The following is a 25,737-nucleotide window of genomic DNA, read 5'->3' on the forward strand; positions in this document are numbered from 1 at the left end:
TGTTATTCTGGGTCCCTTTTCCATATTTGAGCAGGCAAATGGTGAAACTTTTATCAAACACTTGATAAGTTCAGATTTCATTGCAGCTACCTATTCATTTGGTGCCCAATCCACATCCTTTTGTGTGACAACAGCTGGCCACCTGTGTAAAGAAGGTTTTGAACTTGAGCTTCAAGCATGTCTGCAATCTTCCCAGAGATGCCATGGTGGGTCTTTCACCTCTCTAGTTTCCAGAGTGAATCAGAAGCAGGGAAGTGGGGAGGCTGCAATAACAGCTTCCAAATTCATCTCCAGAAGCAAAGAATCCACAGTCCAGAATAAACACACGTTGCACTTCTTTGCAGCATTAGCGGAGCTCAGAGAGGATAAGAGACAAGGCTGGAGCAAGAGCTACAGCCACAGAATTACACAGTACACTGGCCCTGGACACAAACATACTTACAGTTATTCAGGTGGTATATGTGAAACCTTGCATGAATACATACTTGCATATAAAACGTTAATACAGCAAGTGTCAAACACAAGTGCATGCACATAAACAGTGGCAAACAGAGTTGGGAATCCAAAAATCAGACCATGACATGCTAGGAAAAAAAAAAAAAAGAAGGAAAAAAAAAGCTCCAGCTCTTGGCCTTGCTCTTCATGTTTCTTTGGTCTTGTATTTGGAATACAAGCAATACAGAATCCGCATTGTAGTCTTCATATCTCCGTTCACAATATCTGTGGATACACAAGAAACAACAAAACCAGATGGGAATTATTAGCAATCCCTGGAATAGAAAGAGACTGCAACTGCCAAAGACAATCTTCCACCTTTCCCCAATTAGAATCTGAACTTAGACAATCTAATTCTAACAAGAAGCAACACAGGAATGACAGAGCTAGCAAATTATTTATTTATTAAATGAACTTAAGGAAAAGGGACCTTCACTGCACTATCTTGCTAGAAGACAGGATAAATAATGCATAGAAAGAAACAATTCTTCACTAGCAGAGAACAGAGTAGATAATTTAATAGGACTTTACAGCTTTAGTTTTTTATGATTCTTCTACAGCAGGAATCATGTTGGGAATTACGTGACACTTTATTTTTTGGTTGTAGTGTTTCCATCATGTTTTGCTGCTGTTGGCTGTTTTCTTTTTTTCATTTAGTTTTCAGCTTCCGTGTTCTTGACTAAACAAACTGCTCTTGTATTTAATAATTGCAATGGAAGAGGCTAACTGATTTAGAAGGTTTACTGTTCTTCTTACAGTGCTGTAAATCACCCGGAGAAACACTAACAATGAAACACTAGTAAATGAGATCCTTGAACAGTCTAAATAGTGTAGCTGTAATAAGTACCCCTAAATCATATTAAATTCAATCACTAGCTGAGGATTTTCCCAGTGAAGTTAAAGGACCTGCAGATGTTGGCACCAATATTTCTTATACTGATCAACTCTGTATTTGAGGCAGTGCAGAATAGCCAGAGGGAAGGAAAGAAAGCATGGGTTTAACTCCTTTCATACAAAAGGTGGATCTCAGCACAGAGACGTGAGCTCACGCAGATTACTCTTTTCAAAGTTAACATAAATAGCTTTCCAAACTCCTAGCTCTATGCAATATGGCAAAAAGCCCACAATTCATGCATGCCCATCATGCAAACTGCCAACATCACCAAAGCAGTAGCGGAAAAAGAAAACAAAAGAAAAAACAAGGGAACTCCTAAATTGTATCCTTCTCTCTCCATGATGCCATGGGTTACGCACTAAACACGTGCACTCACTTGCTTATGAATAACTAACAGGGGAAGAGATAATGCTTTCTATTTTTAATAAAGATTTTATTTCCTTATTCAACAACAAGTTTTTGATGGGGTGAGGTTACATACCCTGCACTTTGCAAGGGGTCAGGCTAAGCAGTCACAGCACCATCCATTAATGTAGCCACATCCCTCATCCCACCAGGAGCTAATAAAAAATTCTTCTGTGGAGCATTTTTTTAACTGGAAAATTGGTCTCATCCAAAGGAAACTTTTTTTTTTTTTTTTTTTTGGTGGGGCAAGAGAGAGGAACATGCATGTACATTGACTCAGCGATGAAAGCATTCACTTGGATGTAGGAGATCAAGATTCAGCTCCCAGGTCTGAACTAGGCAGAATAACAACTGAAAACCTATGCATTTCACATTCAGAAGACTGACCCACCAGCTCTTCTGGGTTTGAATAGAGCAGTCAGTGTTTCTCATTTTCAGGACATACTCTACAAAGTATCTTCCCACGTGAAACAAGTTTGTTTTTAATGCACCAAAACTTTTTATGAGATAGGAAAATAGCTTTCCCTCCAGCTCAGCTGCTGTAATTTCCCTAGGAGCTGCCACTGTTCTAAATCTTTAACAAATACTGACTTACTAAACAGTTTAAGTTTAGTGTAAAGTTACTAAACTTACAACGATCCAACATTTTTAGTATAGAAATAAAGATTGTTCAAAACAATTCTCAGCTTTACTGCTATTCATTCTGAATGAGGAGCTATGGGGCAGCCATATAATGAAATGTGTCAGTGTCACATTGCAGAACCTACTTTCTTCAATCACCCTAACTTTTGCTAAGCCAGGACATTAGCAATTCTATTCCAGACAAGTTTGCGTGTCATGACTCACCTTCAGAGTTCACAGAAAAATTCAGAAGACCTCCATCTGCCAGCAAGTCCAATGCAAGGTTAACGTTGTGAAGCTGTTGATGAGAGAGAGAAAGAGAGATCAATATAACAGAAAATATTTTCCATGCAATGATGCAATGGCCAGGAGGTTTTAAAAAATATTTCTCTAGTAGCTGAAGATACTGGTTCATAAATATGTACCCATATCCTTAGCTTTGATGGAGTGCTCTTCAGAATTTCTACCAATTATCATATAAAATTGGATGTAAAATCCATCTCCAACAAAACGTATCCCATGAGGTGGGCAGAAGAATCCATTTATTTAAAAATAGACCTTGCATGTGAACGTCTTGTGTTAATGGATGTTTCCACAGGGAAAACAGGCTAGATTCATACCTGGATCTAATAGATGCATGGAATTTATTTCTACTTTTTTAACAATGCCCATATGCTTACCACATTTGGAACAAACAAAAAACACATAAGGAAAGAGTTCTCTATATTTCATTCAGAATTACAAAGATTGGAAATCTTCCCATCAGCTATATTTGTGAGCTAGAAGTTTATGCTTAACGTATAAAGATGTCTATACACAGTAACAGTAGTGATGATATCCTTAATATTGCTCATGACAAATTAAGCACACGTCTATGAATGAAGGCTGGGTTTTTTTCTGATTTTTCCTCACTGGTTTTTCTCTCCCTTCCCCATATAAAAGCAGCACCACACGCATATGCAGTAGTCATGAACGATTTTTCAAGTAATATAACATCCCATTACTAGCTTCTAACAGCTTAAGGGCAGTTGTTTACTTGGCTGGTAATTAGCAAGCTCCCTTCCTCTAATGAAGTAACAAGGCCTGAACGAACTTCAAATTGTCTCTTCATACATTCCTTAGGCTACCGAGCAAGTTATCCTTTGGGAGGCACATCATAACTGCTGCTGTGCTGTTCCCTGTTATCTTCTGACAATAAGCACAGGGGTCCCCCATGCATAAGCCAACCAAAAACTGTGCATTCTGAAGCATAGCAATAGTTTTATGTTTTACCTGGTTCTCTGGTTTACAAGTAACGAGACTGACAAGTAACTGAGTTTGGATTTGGGCTTGTTTTCTTTCTCTGATAGTCAGCAGCCAGGAGAGCTTAAGCTTATACAGATCTACACAATTTTCTGATGGGAATGAATAAATCGAATGTTTCCTTAATGAACCAGCATAGGTAAAAGGATCACATTTTCTTCTCTGTAATGCATATGAGATTTGCAAGGAACGATAACATGCAGATTTCAAAATAAATCTTCAGACAGAAATACTGATAATTACCAAAAGAAAGGCAATCTAGAAAAACAAGTTGTTTCATCCAGCTGCACTTGCAGACTCAAAAGAGCTGGACAATTCTCTAGGATTTACAACCGGACAGAGGTCAGGACATTTGGGGTATTTCAGCTCTGGGCCTGTTTTGGCAAAAGTACCGAGTTCACACAGTTTTGATAAGCACAGGGGCCCTCCTTCATCATCATCTTCATCTCCTGACTGCACAAAGTTCACTCCTAACTTCAGCCTGGCCTATTTTGTGATTATATTCTTTGTCTCAGAATACACACCTTTCCATACACATGAGTGCCCAGAGCTGGACTTTCTTTTCAGTTACTTGTAAACCTCATTTTTTGGTAATAAACACCCAAAAAACCTGCAACAAACCTACCCATGGGCAGTGTTGTCTTCTTGCACCTGTAGGTGGGTCACCTCCCGAATTTCTGCTCCTGCTTTCCTCACCCCTCCTGTCCCTCTAACACAGGCTCCTGCCCTCCCTATTTCTTGTTACTGTTTCCTCCTCAGTATCACTGCTTCCATCCCAGTTTCCCCTCCTTGTGATTCATGAAGTGTACGTAGCAGCTTTGAACCACAAGCTTTCAGCTTGAATGAAAGTTGATGCACCACACCAATCGTAACGGTGCGTGTGGTTGTCACCATTTTTATAACACAAATGACGTGTCTTAAATCTCAGCAAAGGTTACATTTTCATACTTTACTGTACCAATTAACGTCTAAAATGACAGGGAGTTAGAAAGCACAGGGGAATTGAAAGACGTATTTTATGTACAAATGACAGTTGAACTATGGTCGCTCAATATTTTTAGTTTTATTGTCATCCCGCTTTTCATCTTGTAATGAACATCAGAGGAGAAACAAATGGTAAATACCACTTTGGCAAACTGTTCAACAATAAGTCCACTACTTGGAAGTAACTTTGCTAAAATGAAATAACTAGGATGTAGAGAATTGTACTGAACCAGTACCCAACCCCATTATATTCTTCCTGGAGGCCAGTGACCAGCATGTGCAGGGTAAGAACTAGAAAGTCTGAGCTCTGATTTGTACCAGAAATGTAGGGGTATCTCATTTCTTGAAAGAGGTCTGTGAGGCTTGAATAGGGCTGATCCAAAAAGAAAAAGGTTATCTATGAAATTTTAAATAAAAAAAAAAATTCATTGACTTCCTCTAAGTAAAGTTAATGGAAATGTTAAAAATGTATTTCCAAGTCAATGGACTGGAGCAAATTTTGAAAACTGAGTGGAGGAGGAGAAAGGGAGGAAAAACAACTGCAAGGAAATGCTTTGATTTTGTTTGATTCAACCCTTCAAAATATATTTTCCCCATTCTGAATCATCTTAGATTAAAAAAAAAAATCTGATTTTTCCTAATACCTTAAACAGTCATCAACAGACAGCAATGAATTTTTGACAAAATTTGAACCCAGGGCTCAGACAATTGTGCTTTTAAATGTTTTGATTAAAAGCTCCACAGTATTTATTAATTAATATGGGACCTCTGAGAATTTTCATCACAAATAAATTTGCCCAGGGAGATTAACTGTGGTGAGGTCAGGAATCAGACAAAAGCCTCATCTGTGCGGGGAGGCTGTAATGCAAACCATGCCAGAGGAGAGATTCCCTTCTCAGGCAGCTCTCAAGCAAAAACGATCTGACATGTTTCACCTTCAGAGATCTAACTGAATATAACCCAGGAAAAATAGCTATGGTGTCGAGATTTTCAGAGCTATTCAGTGACCCAAATGAAAAATCCCTACCCACACCAGAGACAATTTGAAAATATCTCAAATATCTCAAAATATATCAACATCCTAGATCTGTGGAGGAGGCATTTACACCGGCAGCCCAGCACACACTACCTTCTGGCTGATGCCACCTTTTTCTTTTAAAGCACTGATGAAATCTGCCTGGTAGAGGTTGAAAAAGGTGTCAAGCAACTCTGGCTGGGTAGGTTACAGCTCTCAGCCTTAGGGGAGGAAAAGATGTAAATCCTCAAGAGCTTCCTAAGCACAGAGGTGGCCTTCAAAATGTGCTGGTCATATCTTGATTAAGCTATATTTTTAGGACAGCCTAAGGAAACCTATAGGGATCCAGTTCTGCTACGGAAGAGGTGTCATCCACTTAAAAATGTTGTTTGCAGGACAGACTTGTAGGAGACAGCATACCAAGTCCCCACCACACAGAGCCTCTGTATTTCACTGGAAGGCTTCAGAAGCATGTATCTGCCAAATAAATGCAAGTAACAATAGTTTGCCTCCCATGAGATAATAACTAATTTTGAAGACGACATTGACCTGTTTCAAGGTATTTTAACAGCACCGAGTGCGTACATTTGTACTGTCCCAAACCACTATCCTGCAAATACTGTGCACACATATGACTTCACACGCAGCAGCAGCAATTAAAGCAAGACGCAGAGCTCTTCACTGACATACGGAAGCATTAAACACACAAGATGTTTGAAGCCTCAAGCTCTAAGTAATTAAATAACAACCTACCATCTCCGTGGTGCTGGCTGGAGTCAGGAAGAAATCCCTTAAATTCAGAAAGTAACCCTCCAGTTGTCCAATTAACAGAAGTAAGATAACTCCATCTGCAAACTAGATGAAGAATGATCTGAATATTATTTATTACATTGGCTTTGAGTAAATTACTCCGATAAATGCCATTCCAGCAATAAAGGAATTTAAATGGTACTCTAGCAAACAGACAGCCTAATGACTCAGCTCCCTCAACCCCTTCCACAGTGAGCTTCGTATTTAGTTACATAAGGCTCCCAAGTTCATATTAGTAAAAATACAACCTTGTAAAAGGACAGCTATTGTTAACAAACTATTCCAGATGTGAAGAGACTTCAGACAACCACAAGCAACAAACGCGTAACTATAAATAAAAGAAAATTGTGGCTAGTGCCTGAGATTTACAACAAAACACTTGCAAAACTTTCTTTCTCACAGTTGCCCACCAGGAAAACCCAGAAGAGCACTGGAGCACGGCTCAGCTTTTCATCCACGCGGCATAAATGGCAGGGACTGCCACTGCCCCGAGGTTTTGAATGCTTGGAGCAAAGCAAGAGCTGTGGGCTGATTTCTGCGTGCGTGTCTGCAGAAGCAGGGAATGAAAAAGCCACGAGGGACGTCCCCAGGCTCATTGCTCATCGCTCGCTTGTTCCCTGGGGAGGCGCGGAGAGGATGCTGCACCTCCCCGGCTCCACGTGAGCTGCCCGGAGGCAGCTGAGGAGCACAGCGGAGGACCAGTTGTGCCTCTCTTCACCAGCACCCAGGGAGGTGATCCCGCAGTGCCTAATGAGCACTTCTCTTGCAAATTCATGGACTCTAAAGAAGCTCGACGTTCAGAGGATGGGACTTTGAAATGTAATGAAAATCAGGCCTTCCTACCATGAAGCAAATCCAGCATTAAAAATCACTAAGCACCAGCAATCAACTTGGCTTTCAGTTTAATTGTCAGAACACCCTTATTCCCATCCCAACAGAAAGAGCATCCATAGGAGTTGGGCAGACTCCAAAAATTACTCCCTGTAGCATTACAAGGGCAGCATTCAATACAAAGCTATATTTTTTCATTACTTATTAACTTCAGAAACTTCAGAGACTGAAGCCTGGTATCTTAACCCGAAGCTAGAAATAATTGTTATGTTGCCAAGTTTCAAATTACTACAACAAAAAGGAGGAATTCTAATCATGAGAGGAAACACTCAAATGGCTCACAAAACATGGTTAACATGCAGCTTAGAGCAGGCTACCTGAGATTCGATGTCTTTCACATTTAATCCTAATTTTCCAACATGCTGGTTGACAAATTGCAAAAACACCTAAAGAAAACAGAAGGAGAAGAGAGGGTGGAAGAAAAGAGAACTTTTTTTCAGTGAAGTCATGAATTATGCTTTACCTTACAAATTTTGATGTCTATTAAAAAAGTAAATTACCTTTGTTACAGCTTCCAGTTTATCTGGAGCACGGCTAAATAATTCATCAAAGGCATCATCTTCTGTATCAAAACAAAATTAATTGCTATTATTTGGAATAACTGTCAGATCAGAGGTTTTAAAGTGGCTCCAGGAGGAGAAAGGTGTTCACATCTTATAAGCCAAGGAGGAAAAAAGTAGTAGGGAGACGGGTAAAAATTCTGCTTTTGTATTTATCAGAGGACAGGGCGACAGGCTTCCCTTCAGCCTGACTACATCAGAGAAAACAATTTACTTCATTCAGCTCTGTAATTTTCGCCTGCAGAGGTTCTCAAGATTTGTGCTGCCACCAGTGTGAGCAATGCCTAAGTTTCACATCTCTACAGTTTATCTCTTTTCAGTTATGTTTTTTTAACCCTGAACCTCTGGGATAAAAATATTGTAAGCAGAGAAGAAGAGCTATACATTTTACTGCTCTCCCCCAACAGAAATGTCAGTTACATCAAATTTGCAGAAAAACAGCCCTCTTCCTTCAAAAAACCACAAACTAGATATTGGGTTTGGAGACACTGCCCCTCCTCTCAAAATTCACGGACCTCAAAAATGACCAGCGCTGCCACCCAGTTTAAAGGCAGGCACCAAGCTGGTGCCAGCAAATCTGCGCCAGAGAACTACCACAAGTTTAAAGATTTCCAAGGAAATTAGATTCATAGAAGTCCTTGTGAACACCCACCCTCACCTCCATTTTCAGCCCAGGTTTAGCAAGAGCAGGATGCATCTCCTCACGGTAACCCGGCCACAAGACTGCTCTGGTTCAAGCATGAACAAAGCATTTGAAACACCCTTAAAAATCAAGGGCACTCTGGCAGCATAACTAAATGGAGAACCAGTTTCTATGGTGCAGGAAAGCAAAGGCAGCGTTGCTTAAGGAAGATTCCTCCCAAAAGCCAGCAAGAGAGAAGACTCCACTGCAAAAGGGTTTCCTCGGGCTTCTCCGTTCTCCCTGTTAGGGGGTTGCTGCAGGAGCAATGTCAGGGAATAGGTGAATCCATCAAACAAATCACTGAGCAACAGTCTGAAACCTGCAACAGTCTTGCAAACTAGAGAGCCCTCTTCTGGAGCCACGCTTTGGGATTTCTCTCTTTGTTAAGCAAGCTGTGTTAAAAATAGACAGAGAGAGCATTTTGAAGAGTGAATTGCAGATTTCTCTTTCCAGTAGAATCAGCCCACTGGAATAAACACTTAATTACAGGGGTGGGGGTTTTTTCACAATTTCAGCCCACACTAGAGGCCACTCAGTGGAAAAAGTGATAAATATGTATTAAATGATGTAGTTTGCACCTCTGCAAAGGATGAAAACACTAACGTAAAGGGCACAGCAGAGAATTAAAATGGTTGTGTCATTTCATTGGGGATGAAACATGCTCCTTTGGAGCAAGGAAGAGCAGCTCACACTGAAGCCTGAGCAGTGCCCAGACCTTCTGCAGGCTCTGCACACATGCACATTTTTCACCTCAGGTGTTTCACAGCCCTCAAAAGCCCTAAGGGCAAAATCTCGGGGGACATTGGTTTTACTGAGCTGCCGTCCATAATCAAGTACAGTAGATTTCAAAATCTCATTTGCAAACTGCGGAAAGGAAACTACATTGAAACTGGTAGCAACAAGAAGCACAATTCTCAAGCCATTATGCTCATAAATAGTTCCAACAGCGAATGAGGTCAACATGTACACCCAAGACATACTCTGCCCCCAGTCAGGTCTTCTCTGTTGAGCCATCAACCCACTGTTTCATTTCTTGTCTCACCTCCCATCTGTTGCCTGTAGTCCACAGACAAAGTGACCACCCAATTTCCAAACTATATTGTATTGATATGAACAGACATTAACAGAAGACATTTGGAGAAAAATACTAGGAGAAATCCATGAATCTCCATTAACTCTAGTGGGAGCATACTGATTTTATCATGAGGTAAAAAACGGATCAGAATGTGGTGTATAATAGCACATAATAGTGAAACACTGAACTGGGCAATGCCAGTACTTACTTGACTGCGCTTCTAAATTCTCTCTGAAAGTGCAATAAAAAGGAAGAATTAGAAAAAGCATTCAGTAGAACTAATCTTATTCATAAGCAAAGCTTATCTGGGCCATCAGCTAACTTGTAAAGCAGGAGACACAGTACAAAGCACCATTAACTTCATGTCAGAGTAACTTTCCAACAAACATTTTTAAGTGCACTGTATATCTGTATAGGCTCTTGGAAGTATATGAGATTTTAACTGGCCCACAGACCAATGAACATTTATTTTATAAGCACAATCCATAGCATCCTCTTCCAATAAGCTGCTCATGATATTAGAGTTTGAAGATGTTCTAGCATATAAAAGATGATAGTAGGAAAATCTGTTTCTAATTCTTGGAATGATGTCCATATTTTCTCAGTGTATAAATGGTATCCTACTCCTTTAATAATGACAGTACCTCACAAACTCAGCAAGCTCAAACCTTTCTTTCACAGTAAAATAAGAACAGAACTGCCTCCTTTCTCTTTATTTAATGACACCATATCAATAAATTAAACATAGATTTAAACCACTGTGGCTTTAGAAAATTTCCAATTTAGTCTGGGACAGGTAAATTTACAGTAGCCAATTTTTATTATTATATTTGTTACTATATTCCATGGCAATGACAAATACTAGGCCTCAGAAATAGTCATACACATTATTTTAGAGAAGTTTATATAAAGAGTAAAGAAGGGTATTATAATACTGAATCTGAAGAGAAAAAAAAGGAAAGAAATCAGAGAAACAGTTTGCATGCATATGCATGCCTGGGTTTATGCTTTTTGTCATCATGATGATCCCAGCTATTTTTTCTAAGGGGGAAAACACCCACAATATTTCCTTTCTGATTGACAGTGTAAAAACCAGATATATCCCCTCTTACTTGTTTTCTGTGATATATTCCACTGCATTTGCTGTCTTTAATCCTCTGGAGGTGTTCTGTTGAAAAGACAATAAATATTTTTGGTTTTGTTACACAAAAAAAAAAAATCCGTAGGCGTTAATGAGGCTTTCATGACCCATTTGCTGCCTTAAATGATTACCAGAGGGCATTTATTCAAGAAGTCCAGTACAGTTAGTACAGGCACTTTGAGAGGTTGCTGCTCCCTTCTGCTCTGTTCACTCTTCAACCAGAAGTTACCTACTTCCCCATCACAGGAAGCCAACAGAGAAGCACATGGTGCCTCAGCTGGTGAAGTTCAGAGGCTGGCATGTTCACCTGAAGACTTGATGAATGCATCAAGTTGCTTTGGGCAGGCAACAATTTCCTTGTGCACCTCACTGCATTAAGGACTCCAGTTTTACAGCACTGGAGGTGGTCACCTCTGCCTTATAATAACCTCACACCACAGCCTGCCACCCATTGATGAATCCCCCTGCAGAGGACTTAAGTTTGGTGGGTTGCTTAGATTTAGGTTGGCAATTCTTACTATTTCTGAAGCCACCTGGGATCTTTGCTTACGTCCTTGTATCTTTGCTCCTCTATATAAATCTTAGTACTCCACAAAACATCAAAAAACCAGTGCTTCAACCCAACTGACAGTCTGAAGAGATAGGAGAGGACGGGCATGCTGGCTGCTTTATTCAGGCACCTGGCAAACATTTCTTATCACAGAAAAGTCTTTGGTGTTTGCTGCTCTCCCCTTTTAGGCAGCAAAAAACACTGTTTACATACTGAGTCAACTCCTTTGGGTCAACTCATCGCTGAAGAGGAGCACACCCAGCGCCACCGGCGCAAAGGCAGGTCCTTCCTGCAGGCACGTGTCACGGAAAGGCCAGGCTTGCTCTGGTCTCCTTTGGGCCTCCTCAACATTTCCCCCTTCCTGCCCTCGACCCCTCTTCTGAGCTGTACCTTCATGGGCTTTTCTCACTTTTGACCTAATGATTACCGTTCCCATTAGGAGCATTGATTTGTCCTACGGGGAATGGGCTCACTACCGCAACCCCATTATCTTCATTGCCGCTCCTCTCTCTCTCTCAGGGTTGACAGCCCTTTCCGATGCTGCAGTTTCACAGATAATCCCTCCCAATTTCTGCGCAGCTGAGGCACTCGCAGGCCCATAAGGCACTAGATGGAGGGCTGCTTTCCTCAGAGTCTGGGTTGTCACTGATCAGACCCGCATGACAGGAGCATGGGCAGCAATGCACAATTTGGACTCCCATTAGATACCAGAGAGACCACTCCTTTGCTGAAGTGCTCGGCTGGGACGGGGCCATAACGGCTACCTTTGCAGAACCAAGCCCCAGAAGAAGCTGTCCCTCCAGGACTCTTTTAAACCTCCTAAAGTGACACACGTAGCTCAAGGGCATGCTTCGTTTCAGTTCCAGTTATGATCCTTCAAAGAGGGAACAGCGCTAGGTCATGCCATACAGACCATGTGCTGGGCTCCCAACACCACTGAATTGCAAACCCTCTGTTTAAACTGTAACACAGTAGTGCTAATTTTTGCAATTATATCCCAAATTGCGGGATATTTGATGTTCTCCTAAAGTCCCAGAGTTGATTTTAAGAAACAAAATAGAGGAAGAAAGCATGTAGATCTCAGCTTGTAGTGAAAAATACCAAAATGTGACCCCAATGGAAGGGGAGTAAAAACTCCCTTCCCCTAAAAAAATAAACCCTCAGTATTAAACCAGTGTCACGATTTATGAGTGCAGGCTTCTATTCTAAAACACTTAGAGATAGAAACAGCAGAATTTCTTCTTTTTCTTCTTTACAGAGATCAATAGCTGTTTTCAGTTTGGACCATTCCTTTTTTTGATCAAGGAGAAAAAAACAGCACAGTGTTTCTACCCTTTTAAAGATACAGCATCTGAACTGAGAACAAAATGATAGTCTAGTCCAGCACTCAGAAATTAAAAGGCACAGTTCACAGAAAATACAAGTATCTCTTTCACAGCTGCACACACATTTCTCCCTAATTCTAAGCAAATTAGTCTTGTGAAAGGTCTCTAGGATCTACTGTAACAAATATTGAAACTATAATTACCTCAATGGTGATTGTTTCCACCTGAACATTTGGAGGCATTGCCAGGTTGGGTTCAAAGTGCTTTGCTATTGCAACCAGAAGATGCAGTGTGCTCAGTAAGTCCTTTGTCAAGATAGCTATTCCGTGTAAAGAAAGAAAACAATGTTTAGTGTGCAAAACAAGTAAACCTCACTCTAATGTCATAAATTCTCCCTGTGCAGAGGATCCCAAAGTCATGGAGGGCCATAACACAGGTGGGACATCAGATTGGGGTTTATATAATATCACAATACAGCAATACCACACCTTAAAAGTTCTTTTTGTGAGACATACACACGGACGCTGAGGGCTGTTGTCCACAAGCCACACACTTAGAGGATGCAGCTTGCATGACCCAGTCAGGATCAGATATTCCTGTCTCACTTCTGATTCAACTAGTAATTGAAAACAGGTTGTTTAATTACTGTTCTGGCACCCCTTTGCCTCATAGCAGCCTTATAGCAGAGGAAGCCCCGTGATGGATAATCTTCTTCAATTTCAGTTCTGCACCTACATTCCACACTCCATTTCAGCTGACTTTCTTCCAGTTGCAAACACTTCGCCACAGCTTCCAGAATCACAGAGAGTTTCTGTCGCTGTTTTTTTTCCGTTAATGCAATCTTGTCAACATCCAGCTTGAGAGATCCTAGGTTTTCTTTGACAGAGAGTCCATAGGAAGGAGAAGGATGTATTTTAACACCATCATAGGAAAAAAATAAAAATAAATCAGAAACATAAAATGACAGCAAAGCACATAAAGTCTTGTTTTAAACGTTCAATACCACTTAATAGCTTCCACAGACCCACATCCCACACCTGTATGCCTTGTTAAACTCCTGCGCTTTCTGAAAGCCTCAGTAATATCAGTGAAGCTCTGCAGAAGAGAGACGACTCAAGGCGTTCCTTGCAGCATCATCCCCCAACCCTAGCACTCCACGTTCCTCCTTTTCCTAGTGGAAGCTACAGGAATCCAACGAGTGAATCCTTCCTGTACATAGTGTACAAAGGCAATATCAACTCACATATATAGAAGAAATCCCAGCTCATTGCTCATGCAAGTAAACTATGAAAATAAGCCAATCCTGTTCATGCTGCTGCCCTCAGCCTTGGTGAAAAGGAAATATGATTTGAAAGACATCCCCAAAGAGAGTGAAAGGGGAAAGAAAAATGCAGTAGGGACAAGAGAGATGGAGAAATAGAAATAGACCAAAAGGCTGTTCCAAAAGGTCACTTCTTTATACAAGCACCTCGTAGTGTAGAGAGCCTCTTAGATTTTCATTAGTTCTAGTTCCAGTTCCAGCCCAGTGCTTTAGACCTAAAACTTTTTATTATTTTTTTTTAAAGCAGAAAAACATATAAATTATAGTGCTGACTCCATCCAATGTTTCTTGTAGCATCACAAGTCACCTTTGTGTTCCTGGCTTATGAAGCCCTCCTTCCCTTCAGAGGCACTGTAATTTCACACTTCAAAGTTAACCTTTTTATTATGTTAGGTAGCAGTCAAAAGGACTTTCTTAGGAGAAAAATAATTATATAAAAGAAATAGCGGATCATCAGGCATTTGTTCAGAATTGCAATTATCCCAGGTGGTTCACAGTGCAGTGCTTTCTCTGTTAGTGAGAAGTGAGACTCCAGCAGATCACTGCTATTGCGATTTGTGAGGTTTATTCTCTGATCTGGAAGTTCCTCCATGATGCGTTTGTGAGCTAAACTCAAAGCAGAAGCTTACCCAAAAGATGATGAAGTACCAGCCCATCATACAGATCTTCTTCCAGACTTTTAACTACTATGTGTTCCTCTTTCAGAGTTGTGTTAATCCAGTCAATCAATAACTGCGGAGGAAAACAAAGCAGCTGGCAATCATATTCTTGTTGTTTAGACAGTATAGCACTCAGTGTACAGCACTCACTCACACTATACTGTGTTTCACCTTTCTCTTTAGTCCCTTATCTCACATCTTGGTTTGCTTTCAACCTCCACTTCGTTTGTGCCTTTTGGTTGTTTTTTAAAGGGAAGTTAAGTACCAGTTAGTTCTCCCTAATTTTCAAGTGAGATAGATGTCTCACAAATTATATTCCTATTAATTTTGTAGAAATAGTTATACAGGTGGAGAGACAGACTCTATTCCCACTTCCATCAGGGAAAAGGCTGCAGAGTACACTTCCCAACCCCTGCCTTCATTGGACATCACAGAATTCGCACAAATTCAACCGTCAGACAAAAGTTTGTAAGAAAAGAGGCTTCACTCATTCTGTTGGTTGTTCCTTGTAGTCATCCATGTTACTAGCACTCCTCCCTTTACTCTCCTATTTTTGTTTTCTTTTTCTTTCTGCAATTTTGTACTAATCTGTCTCCAAATACTTTTGGGGGGAAAAAAGGCATTTTGTTTATTTCGCTTTCTTACGTGGTAGTCCTCCCATCGCCCTTTCCAATATCCTTCCTGCCTTTGCAAGGGGAAGCTGCTCAGGAAGCCAAGGGCTGGCTACAAGTGGTAAGGAACCACGTTCCCAGTTACATCCCTTGGCCCTGCAGACCCTTCCTTGAGCACTGTGCTCCTACACAGGAGAGCACAGGAGCTCCTCAGCACTTCCCCAAGCATGTGTTTTATCCACATATGTTGACAGAGAGGGAAGATGACCTGCTGAAGCAGAACTGAAAAGCAGTAGCCCCAGCTGGCTGTTAACAAGAACCTCTCGAAAAAAGGATGGGTATTGCTTGTATTGCTGTTATTGCTACAAGTGAGTGTCTGGAGTTTGTTGTGTGGATAATATCCTTCTCACTCACTGTAAGCAGAGGAGAATATTCATACCAGATCCCTGTAAGTTAGCCAACATTAACAAAAATGTAAAAATCCATTTGGGAAAAAAAAACCAAAACAAACAACTTGCTTGAAATCCCACAAGAAACAAAAATGCCTGGCACCGGCACTTGCCTGAACTGAGAAGCTGTCAAAGTGTTTGTAATACACTTCCAAAGCTAAGAAGTAAAAATAATTTTCTAGAGCAGAAAGCTGTGCTCCTCAGCTAATGCTTGCGCATTAAGACCCGGTGATGCTCTAGATGTGCGAGAGAGAGAGCGGTACCCCAAACGTAACGGTATAACCAGATGGAAGTCAGAAAAGCAGAAAGTACTGCCGAGTACAGATCTATGAGATCCCTTGTTTGCCATCTCGGCTCTAAACAGCCACATCCACAGCCTGCAGCTCACACAACTCTGCTTTCAGTCCAGTTGTTGGGGCCCCACTCAGCTGCAGAGCAGAGCAGAGTGTTGTGTCTAAAAATGAGTAAATAGGGAAAGGAGAAAGGGAATACTTCAAGAAGTTTGCTACTGGCTTCCAAATGTAACCATCTTCTATTTTACATGCAGTTCGATATTTATAGTAACTACAGTGAGCTATGTCACATTCCTTAGTTCCCCAAAGCCACCTCAAAATGAAAATGAAGTGGAACAGAGCCTTTGACCGAAGCGAGTTTCTTTGCTCCCCTAATTCTTCCCTTGAAGATACCTCCCTGTCTCCATCTCCATCCCAATCTCTTCTCTAGAGGAGCCACGAACTCTTTAGATTAAGGCGGCAATCAGTGGCACTGATGGGCACCCAGAGGACTGCCTCCCTTGGGACCCAATTTCCACCTCCTCATCATCCAAAGAAAAGAAATTAGACAGTGAAGAACATTGTTTCAGGAGTCTCTGATGGGAAATGGATTAAGCACTGAAGCTCACAGGAATCTTCATAAACTGAGGAAAGCTCTTCATTTTTGGCAGTCTGGAAAGAACAGATTCAGCGTCTCTGTAGACAACATAATTGCATTTTGCAGCACCACCTTTCAGATTTTCTCTTTATATAAAAACATTGTGAAAGCCTGACACAAAAATTAAATCTTTTTTATCAAATGTGCATGAAAGTTTAAGAAAAAGTAATATAGAAATGCACATATTTATGGATTTATGAATGCCATCTAATACACACATCAGCACATAGCCAAAGCTGGTTTTTGTAATATTTATAACAATTTTAGCATCTCCATAACAATTTTAGTATCTCCATAATGCAAGAAGTGCTGGCCTCATAAGAGACATGCCACTTTTCTTCCAGGAAATTTCAGTATGCTAGCCTTCCCCTGGGCTGTGCCATTAGAGAAACACGGTGATTGAATGCACAGGGGAGATTTTCAAAATTACTTGGAAATAAAGTACTTTCCCATGAAATAGGATTCATCCTTCACAGTTACCTCAAACAGACAATGTACCATACAACAACTTGAAAGCTTGTCTCCTGAACTCTTGGTGACTTGCATATCCTTCATCCCTTCTCCCTCTGCTCTATGCTATCCTCGTCAGGCTGCATCGCAGCCGAGCCAGCTGCCACTGGAGGTAGAAGACAAGACAGAAGACTGTTGCAAATCAGCACAGCAATCCTAAAACTTGTTATCATGGGATCATGGCAGCAAACTTGCACATATCCAAACATCTCTCTTTAGTCACAACAGATGCTGACGTGGGTTTGCTTTCGGTCATGGTCCGCTGTTCCATCTGGATTCTCATTGCTATTACACTATCACTACAAGTAGCAACTGGGTACTTCTGGTGTGGTTCATGAACACGTCCCAAGGTAGGAGAGGTATCATATAAGAAGAAATTCAGTTTTTAAATCTACACTCCACTTTACACACAGCAGTGACCACTCGGGTGATGCAGGCATTTGAAGCTTGGTCCTGTGTGGCCCCAGCCATCGTGGCACTGTGCTTAAGCAAAAGCTCTGCTTTACTTGTGTGGAGCCCAAGTGCCAAAACCAGAGCTCGTCCCCATCCGTAGAGAGTGGGGGACTGGGGCCAAAGAGTTGCGTAATTTACAGAGCTGAGCATTAACACAACAGGTTAAAATAACTTGAGGTGAGGGTTAAACAATATAGTAAAAGAAATGGTACCTGTTTTAATTCTTCCAATTTGGGATTGTTGCTTGAGGTCGGTTTTATGAGTTTCTTCTTCTCACCTATGAAAGGAAGCAAACAAGATCCATTACAACTATCAGATATGACTAATGCAAGTTTGCTGTAAAACCTGCTATCAGTTTAATATTACCCAATATCACTAATTGCCATATGTAGAAACTCTGTCATTTTTTAACCAATTCCTTATGAGCAAGAAAATGGTCTATCAGACTATTAAGACTGCTGTTGGAAATTATGCTTCAATATAATTCAAATCAGTAAGATCTAGATGGACAATTCTGGAAAGAGGAAAACAAACTTGGTCAGATCCTTATGTGTGAAATTTAAACTTCAGTTAAAGAAACAGCTAGAATTTGTGTTGCTTCTTCATGATCTGCCTCTAGAGAGTCAGCAGCCAAATTACACACACACAGAGCTTACTCACTGCTGATAAAACCATGGGACCACTGCTGAAAAATACACGATTCATTTCTACTGCACATTTTCTGCTTGGTTCTTCAGGTCATTCTTTGGACCTTTTTCTGTCCTGGTTCATAAAGTACATACCTTGAGCGATGACGTTCTCAGCTAGGAATTGATTAAGTGCAGCAGGCTGTGTAAACACATTTAAAAAGTCTGGATCCATTGTCTTTTCTCACTCCTGGTAAACTGGTAGAAAATATGGGGGGAAAAGAAACGTGAGTAAAGGCACGTAAAGATCAAAGTTAGTGCTAAGAAGAAAACAAACAAACAAAAACAGAAGCGTTTTTTCCAGTTACTATTTCATGACTGGTGGATTGCTTTTTAAAAAAAATATCTGAAAATGTATTCAAATGTGTGTAAAGAAAAGGAAGTTAAAAAGAACCTTCCTTTTTTCTGTTATTCATCAAAATGTAGGAAGAAAGCCCTGAAGTACTAAAACTTGCCTTAATTCCATCTAATTCTGTTTCACCTGAATTAGATCAGTAAAATCCTATTTCAACTGAAATGAAAAAGCTTTCAGTTCCTAGGTATCAATGGATATCTACTATAAAAATGACCAATACTTAAGAAGTATTAAATCAAGAATACAGTAGTTAAATTACTGAGACAAGCTTATAAATGTAAGCAGTTTCCTTTATTAGACCAGCTGGTATAGCTGTGGGGAAACAATGACATGTTTCTGGGTAGAAAATCCCATCTTCATGTTAGATTAAGTTGCATGGCTTCTCAAAGATTTTTTTATTATTTTAAACACAGATTGGAGAACAACTTTCCTTCCCAACCCAGATGTCCTCAAATGAAAGCAGAATGACAATACACAATACAGTGGTGAAAATACCTTGTCAAGAAACACAAAACTATGGGTGAGGTTTTCCGAAACAGCTAGGAGTCGTGTTGGAGGACAGCAGAAGTCAGAGAAAGGAATGGGGTTGTCAGAGCTGGGTGGAGAGGCTGCATAGCCATCTATACGTGCTGTCCTACCAAACACCCAGCTGAAGTTTATCTCTATCACCAGCAACTATCTACAAATAAAAGTCTGGCAATGATATCTCCCACTCTTCTAGAAGCCATGACTCAAACCACAGTGCAAACGGAGACGAGTCTGATTTTTTCACCATGGGAATGTAAGACTGTGCCGTGCTGCCTACACAGACAACACAAAAGATAGAGCCAGGCTCTACAGGCAGCTTACATGGTAGGAAATGTTCAGTTTTAAGTGCCTGCTTCTGCAATCTTAATGTTCATGTAAAGGTTTTTCAGTCAAGTCCACAAGACTAAAAAAAACTAAGACGCTTTAGCCTGGCAAAGACTAAAACTCAATAAGAAGTTACAGATAGTAGAATTTGAATAGTCTCTTTTACAAATTGTATTACAGAATCATAGAATCATTTAGGCTGGAAAAGACCCTTAAGATCATCGAGTCCAACTGTTAACCTCGCACTGCCAAGTCCACCACTAAACCATGTCCCTAAGTGCCATGTCTACAATGTTCCAATGCTTGATAACCCTTTCGGTGAAGAAATTTTTCCTAATATCCAATCTAAACCTCCCCTGGCACAACTTGAGGCCGTTTCCTCTCATCCAATCATTTGTTACTTGGGAGAAGAGACCGACACCCACCTCGCTACAACCTCCTTTCAGGTAGTTGTAGAGAGCGATAGGGTCTCCCCTGAGCCTCCTTTTCTCCAGGCTAAACAACCCCAGTTCCCTCAGCCGCTCCTCATAAGACTTGTCCTCTAGACCCTGCACCAGCTTTGTTGCCCTTCTTTGGACATGCTCCAGCACCTCAATGTCTGTCTTGTAGTGAGGGGCCCAAAACTGAACACAGTATTTGAGGTGCAGCCTCACCAGTGCCGAGTACAGGGGGACGATCACTATCCTAGTCCTGCTGGCCACACTATTTCTGATACAAGCCAGGATGCTATTGGCCTTCTTGGCCACCTGGGCACACTGACAGCTCATATTCAACCAGCTGTCGACCAACATCCCCAGGTCCTTTTCTGCTGGGCAGCTTTCCAGCCACTCTTCCCTAAACCTGTAATGTTGCATGGGGTTGTTATGACCCAAGTGCAGGACCCGGCACTTAGCCGTGTTGAATCTTATACAGTTGGCCTCGGCCCATCAATCCAGCCTGTCCAGATCCCTCTGTAGAGCCTTCCTATCCTCAAGCAGATCAACACTCCCGCCCAACTTTGTGTCATCTGCAAACTTACTGAGGATGCACTCGATCCTCTCGTCCAGATCATTGATAAAGACATTGAACAGAACTGGCCCAAATACTGAGCCCTGGGGAACACCACTTGTGACCAGCCACCAACAGGATTTAACTCCATTCACCATAACTCTTTGGGCCCAGCCATCCAGCCATGCAAGAAGTAAGATGGGTCTTTATTAAATCAAATGTATGTTGATTTAAGTGCAAGAAATCAGAGTTATATACTGCAACTGTACAAATATATGGTTGTCTGCAGAGGTGAGGGGAACTACAGAAGGATCACAGCTCTGAGCCCTGGACAATCATGGCAGCGTATAGTTTGTGTCACAGCAGCATCTGTACTAGCATGAGTAAGAGATCTCATCTTTCCCGACAGTCCTAAAATCTATGAAAGCCAGAGCAGAGGATACAACAATATGATGACCAGGAAGACTTTTTACAATCCTCTGAATCATCAAATCCCAGCTGCTGCTGGACGCAGGATACCCGGCAGGATGGACTACTGCTCTGCACTCTAATTGGGAGTGCTACCTGTTTGTGGATGGGAAATGCTCTCCCTTCTCTCTGAAGTTCAGTGCTGCAGGGCCACTGTAGGAGAGGGGAGGCTGACTCTTTTTGTTCTTTTTTAACAGAAAGCGAGATGCCCCATGTTAGAAGTTCACACAGGAGAGGACTCCTATTGTCTACCCGAGATGCCCAGTATCAGGAGCCCTGTCTCCCAAGGCTCCCTACGTAATAAGTGGACGTGGCACCTTTAAAGAGCAATCCAGAGCATTTAATCGAGGATCTAGCCCTTGCTTGCATTTTTCAGTTACCACCTCCATTCTGTTACCAAAAAGACAGCCTCAGCTGCTGCCACAGGTGCCTGAAGTGAGATGCTGTGATGACCCAGCCCTACAAGCACAGTGGAGCAAGGCAGCTGCTGCAAATGCTTTGCACACTGCGCACAGAAGATCTCCAAAGTGACATTTCTCTCCTTGATAGTTTTATACGCCAAACATCATGGTTCTGCTCTGCAGGTTCTCTCTCACACATTTATTAAAGGCTCCAGTCAAAGTGCATTATGAACATGTATTTTAACACAGATTTTGCCAAGCCAAGAATATTGGTAGAAAATAGCAACTGCATGCTTTTGCACATCAGTCTGGTAAAACAAATTAGGTACAAAATTCCCAGCAAGCCACTAGAAGAAAGGGTCATGAGAGAATTAGTTTCATTATGGTGGCTGCAAAACTGAATGCTGTCTCTAAAAAGGTGCTTGGTAAAATAAGATAGGAGAAACTGAGTCATTTAGTGCCTGAGGAACAACTGAACTATCTGAGATAGGACTGCCCAGATGAAATGAACTGAGAGAGAAAAGTTAATTAATACAGAGCAACCTAAGGACAACTTACTTTTAAATTACGTTTCTGACAGCTGTTATGCCTTGGGAAGTCCTGCTCATAAGTCTTCTGTAATCATCTGTGTAAACCACAACTTACACTAACTCAGCTTTGCTGCAATACTCAACTTCTGTATCTCTTACTTCCTTTGACCATTTACACATCAAAGTGATGTGTACTGCCTGCCACATCCTTGGTCTCTGTTTGGCCAAGGAACCCAAACATCAGAAGCCACTCTTTAAAATTTGGAAGTCTGTATGAAAGGCCTGAAATTAAGAATTTGCAATAGCATAAGTTAATATCCTCTAAGGCCTCAGTCCTGTGTGTCCTACTCCTCAGAGTGTTAAAATTGCTACACTGGGTAAGACTAGTTTGTCTAGTATCCAGTCCCTTACAGCACCCAAAAGCAGAAGCTTAGGGGAAAAAAAAAAAAAACATAACCAGAGCAAGCATATACAGATATTTTCCTAAAACACTTCAACAGCCTGCAGCTCAGCCTTCCTAAATCAAAACTGGGGTCCTGGCAATTAGAAGCTGTCAGCACATTTGCTTCCCATGAACTTCCCATTCACCCCTTGAATATGTGTATCTCCCACCATTCAGCAGTGAGGAGTCAAAGACCGTGGCTTTACCTTGTGTGAAGCACCACCTCCTGTTGCTTGCTCTGACCTGCCACGTGCCAGCTTCCCCTGAAGCTCCCCACTACGATCAGTGCAAAGGAGACCAACTGATTCACATTCTTCATCTCACTGTGTTACTACTCCATGTTACTACTGTACTACTATCCTACACCCTCAACAGTCATTTCTTTCCGAAACTGAGGAAGCACAGCCTACATCTTAGTCGTCCTTCACAGGGAAACCACTCTGTAGTACCTTTGATCATCCCGGTCGCCCTTTTCTGAACTCTCTCCAGCGCTATCACAGCCTTTTTGAAGTGCTGGGAACCAGACCTGCACAGATTTAGGGAGGTACACTGCAACCTCTCGTTGTTCGCTGCATTGTTCTCCATTCCTCTCCTCCTCATTCCTAACACTGTTTGCTTTTCTGATCACTGCTGAGCGCCAAGCTGACACTTTAATGGAACTATCTATTACATCCCCAAGATCTCATTCCTAAATGGCAATGCTCCGCTCAGAGCCCATCATTTATCTGGAGAGCTAGTATTGTTTTTTCCCCCATGTGTTTCGCTTCACATTTACCTACATTGATTTCCCACAGCCATTTCAGAGCCTGAGAACTGCAGTGCTTTAGCATTTAATAGACTCATTGCTTATTACTAATAATTAGCATTTGCGACCAGTCCTTAATGTGGCAAGTTTCATTTCTGTGAGGCTTGATCCTAGACAGCAGCCTTTCAAAGAACAACATACTGCAGAAACAACATAAAATGGAACACGACTGGGTTGGGACTCCTTCTTGGGGTTAGCTGTTTAATGAGAAATAGGAAGGGATGGAAGATTTGGTTCTCACGCGCAAGCTTCCATGTTTGCTGCAACCAGCCTCTGCAGCCCCTCGTTCAAATTTGCTGTTCAGAGCTGTGACTGACATGCTGTTTTTTCCAGCCTCCATCCTCCTGCACGCGTTATTTATCAGTACAGGGGAAGAGATCATTGTAGGAGACAACTGCTTGAATACTGATTGTAGAGGCATTTCATGATGACATTTTTAAATAAAACTGAGGTTTAATTATTGACTATTCAAATGAAATGGCATAATTTGATCCTTCATTCTCTGTTACTGAGACAACATCACAGATATTACAGGCTTGTCTGTCTTAAAGTCAAGGAGTGTTTTATTTCTCCTCCGTCACTGGCTGAGGCAGCCAACAAGTGAATTTTTCTTAGGCCAAAAGCTAGACTATTGCACAACGTTGCAATGCCGCAACTACCGATAAAACAACTAATTCTCTCAGTGGGTCAGATCAGCTCACTTCTCCTCCATGAGTCTTCACACAGCCTGGCTCCCACGTATCCCTGATATACCACAGAAAGCATTAATGAGCTACCAGTGGTCTCTGGCATACAAACTAGCTGTAGAACATACAGAAGGCACTTGCCGATGTTACCAAATTGTTTCAACTGTTTTATTTCCTGTTTGAAAAGACAAAAGCCCTACTCCGCATGAGCTCAAAGACATTTCCTAGGAACAGTTGTCTAAATAGATCACACAAAGGAGGGAGCAAAAAACAAGTGGGAATGTTAATGTTAATAGTAATATTTCTACCTTCAGAAAACCAGAATTAAAAATAAGTAAGAAAAAAAAGAGCATATGCATTGTGTGCACAGTTTAAAACTTACTTTTACTTCCTTGTTTAGTACCAGATCTTTCAAGAGCCATTTTTGCTCATTAGCATCAGAAGAGATGTTGTCTTAGCAAGAACAATCCACATGGATGCAGAAAGTCTTACAGTTAAAAAAAAAAAAAATTAAAAAAGCACCCAAAAGAGTCCCTTTTTCCAAACTTACTATTCTCTCCTTCAGTAATTCTCCAGAAGCTCTTCCAAGATCTTCTCACAGCAGGCGCGATGAAATTTATGGGGAGAGGGGACCGACCCCCAGGCTCGGAGCGTCCTGCACAGAAGCTGCAGCCTCCCATGCGGGGCAGCACGAAGCACGCCGACTATGCAAGAGGGAAGTTGTGCCGCGCGGTACTGACTACTCGAAAAAACGAAACCACAGTCGTATCCGGAACTTCATTGTCTATGTGCTTGGTCCCTGCTGGAGACTAAAACAAACAGAAATACAAATGCAGGAAACATGTAACCCTGCAACTCCTGAAATACCAGAAAGCATTAGAAAGATACAATCATTCTTCCATGGTACTGCATGGCATGACTGTTTGCTAGTCTGCATCTGGGGCAACTCATAGGGCACTTTTTCTTTGCATGTAATAATAAAACAGCCAACAACAGACAAAATCATCACGCTACATTACACCTTTTACTCATGGTCCTTTGAGCATTTTATAAAGCAGATCAGCACTACTCTACCTACCTGGTAGAAGGAGAAACCTAGGCAGGAGGAGATGAACTCATTTGTCCTTAGAGAGCTAATTAGCCACACCAGGGCCCAAAACACTCATCTGAGACAAGAGTTATCTCCACTAGGCAGTGCTGCTGCTCTTCCTTCCCCTTTCCATCATTGATTAAAGAGGGAAAGCTCCCTACAGCAACCACTTTCCCTGGACATGTCCTTCAGGTACCAGTTACATTCGTTAACTCCTCCGGAAAGCAAAAGCAACTCTGCAGTCCTCCATGAAATCCCTGAATGAGACAGTAGACAGCCACACTAATTAAGCTGGTCTGGTTTAACACTGTTAAGGGACAGACTCCTGTGTTTAGCTCCGTGCTATAGACAAGAATGGATAGTTTGGCATGAGCTAAACGGGATAAAGGAAAGTGGTTTGAAAACAATTTCCAGCTGCCATGAATTCTTAGTAACTGAGAACTTAACCAAAAATCCTTAATCAAAGGGCAAATTTAACTGTATTTTCTAAGCAGATAACAAGCACAACAATACCTCAAATTAGCAAAGACCCAGAGTACCTTCTTACCTATGCAGAAGTGTATGTCACAGCCTAGAAATGTAGTAAACAAAAAACAAAAGGAAGGTATAGTTGGAGATGCTATTGGGAACTTTGGACAAATCCAGTTTTATATCAGCAGGCAGAGGGAGCAGGAAGAAGTAAACATTGGGAAATCCATCTGTAATTACGAGGTCTCTCCCTACTTCAACTGGCAACTCGAAGGACTTCTTT

General features: G+C 41.4%; 1 protein-coding gene across 1 annotated transcript; it reads right to left on the reverse strand.

Moving 5' to 3' along the window:
* Positions 1-624: 624 nt before the first annotated feature.
* PARVG (parvin gamma) lies at positions 625-24,522 on the reverse strand. The gene is made up of 13 exons (XM_050911870.1): positions 24,447-24,522; positions 18,467-18,568; positions 17,897-17,961; positions 14,702-14,804; positions 13,487-13,627; positions 12,955-13,070; positions 10,848-10,903; positions 9,944-9,966; positions 7,919-7,980; positions 7,736-7,804; positions 6,471-6,572; positions 2,642-2,714; positions 625-720 (listed from the first exon to the last, which is right to left on the reverse strand). The coding sequence occupies exons 2-13, from the start codon at positions 18,543-18,545 to the stop codon at positions 641-643; spliced, it is 969 nt and encodes a 322-aa protein (XP_050767827.1). The 5' UTR covers positions 18,546-18,568; positions 24,447-24,522; the 3' UTR covers positions 625-640.
* Between the last annotated feature and the right edge of the window lie 1,215 nt (positions 24,523-25,737).

Source organism: Gymnogyps californianus, chromosome 1, assembly GCF_018139145.2.
Source record: "Gymnogyps californianus isolate 813 chromosome 1, ASM1813914v2, whole genome shotgun sequence".
Classification (NCBI taxonomy): domain Eukaryota; kingdom Metazoa; phylum Chordata; class Aves; order Accipitriformes; family Cathartidae; genus Gymnogyps; species Gymnogyps californianus.

Bases quoted from the DNA above. Each gene is read 5' to 3' on its own strand.
- PARVG (XM_050911870.1), bottom strand. From the start codon at position 18,545: ATGGATCCAGACTTTTTAAATGTGTTTACACAGCCTGCTGCACTTAAT. The intron at 10,904-12,954 runs GTAATTATAGTT...TCTTTTCAACAG, and splicing joins TGGAAACAATCACCATTGAG to AACACCTCCAGAGGATTAAA. The intron at 7,805-7,918 runs GTAATTTACTTT...TGTTTTCTTTAG, and splicing joins AACTGGAAGCTGTAACAAAG to GTGTTTTTGCAATTTGTCAA.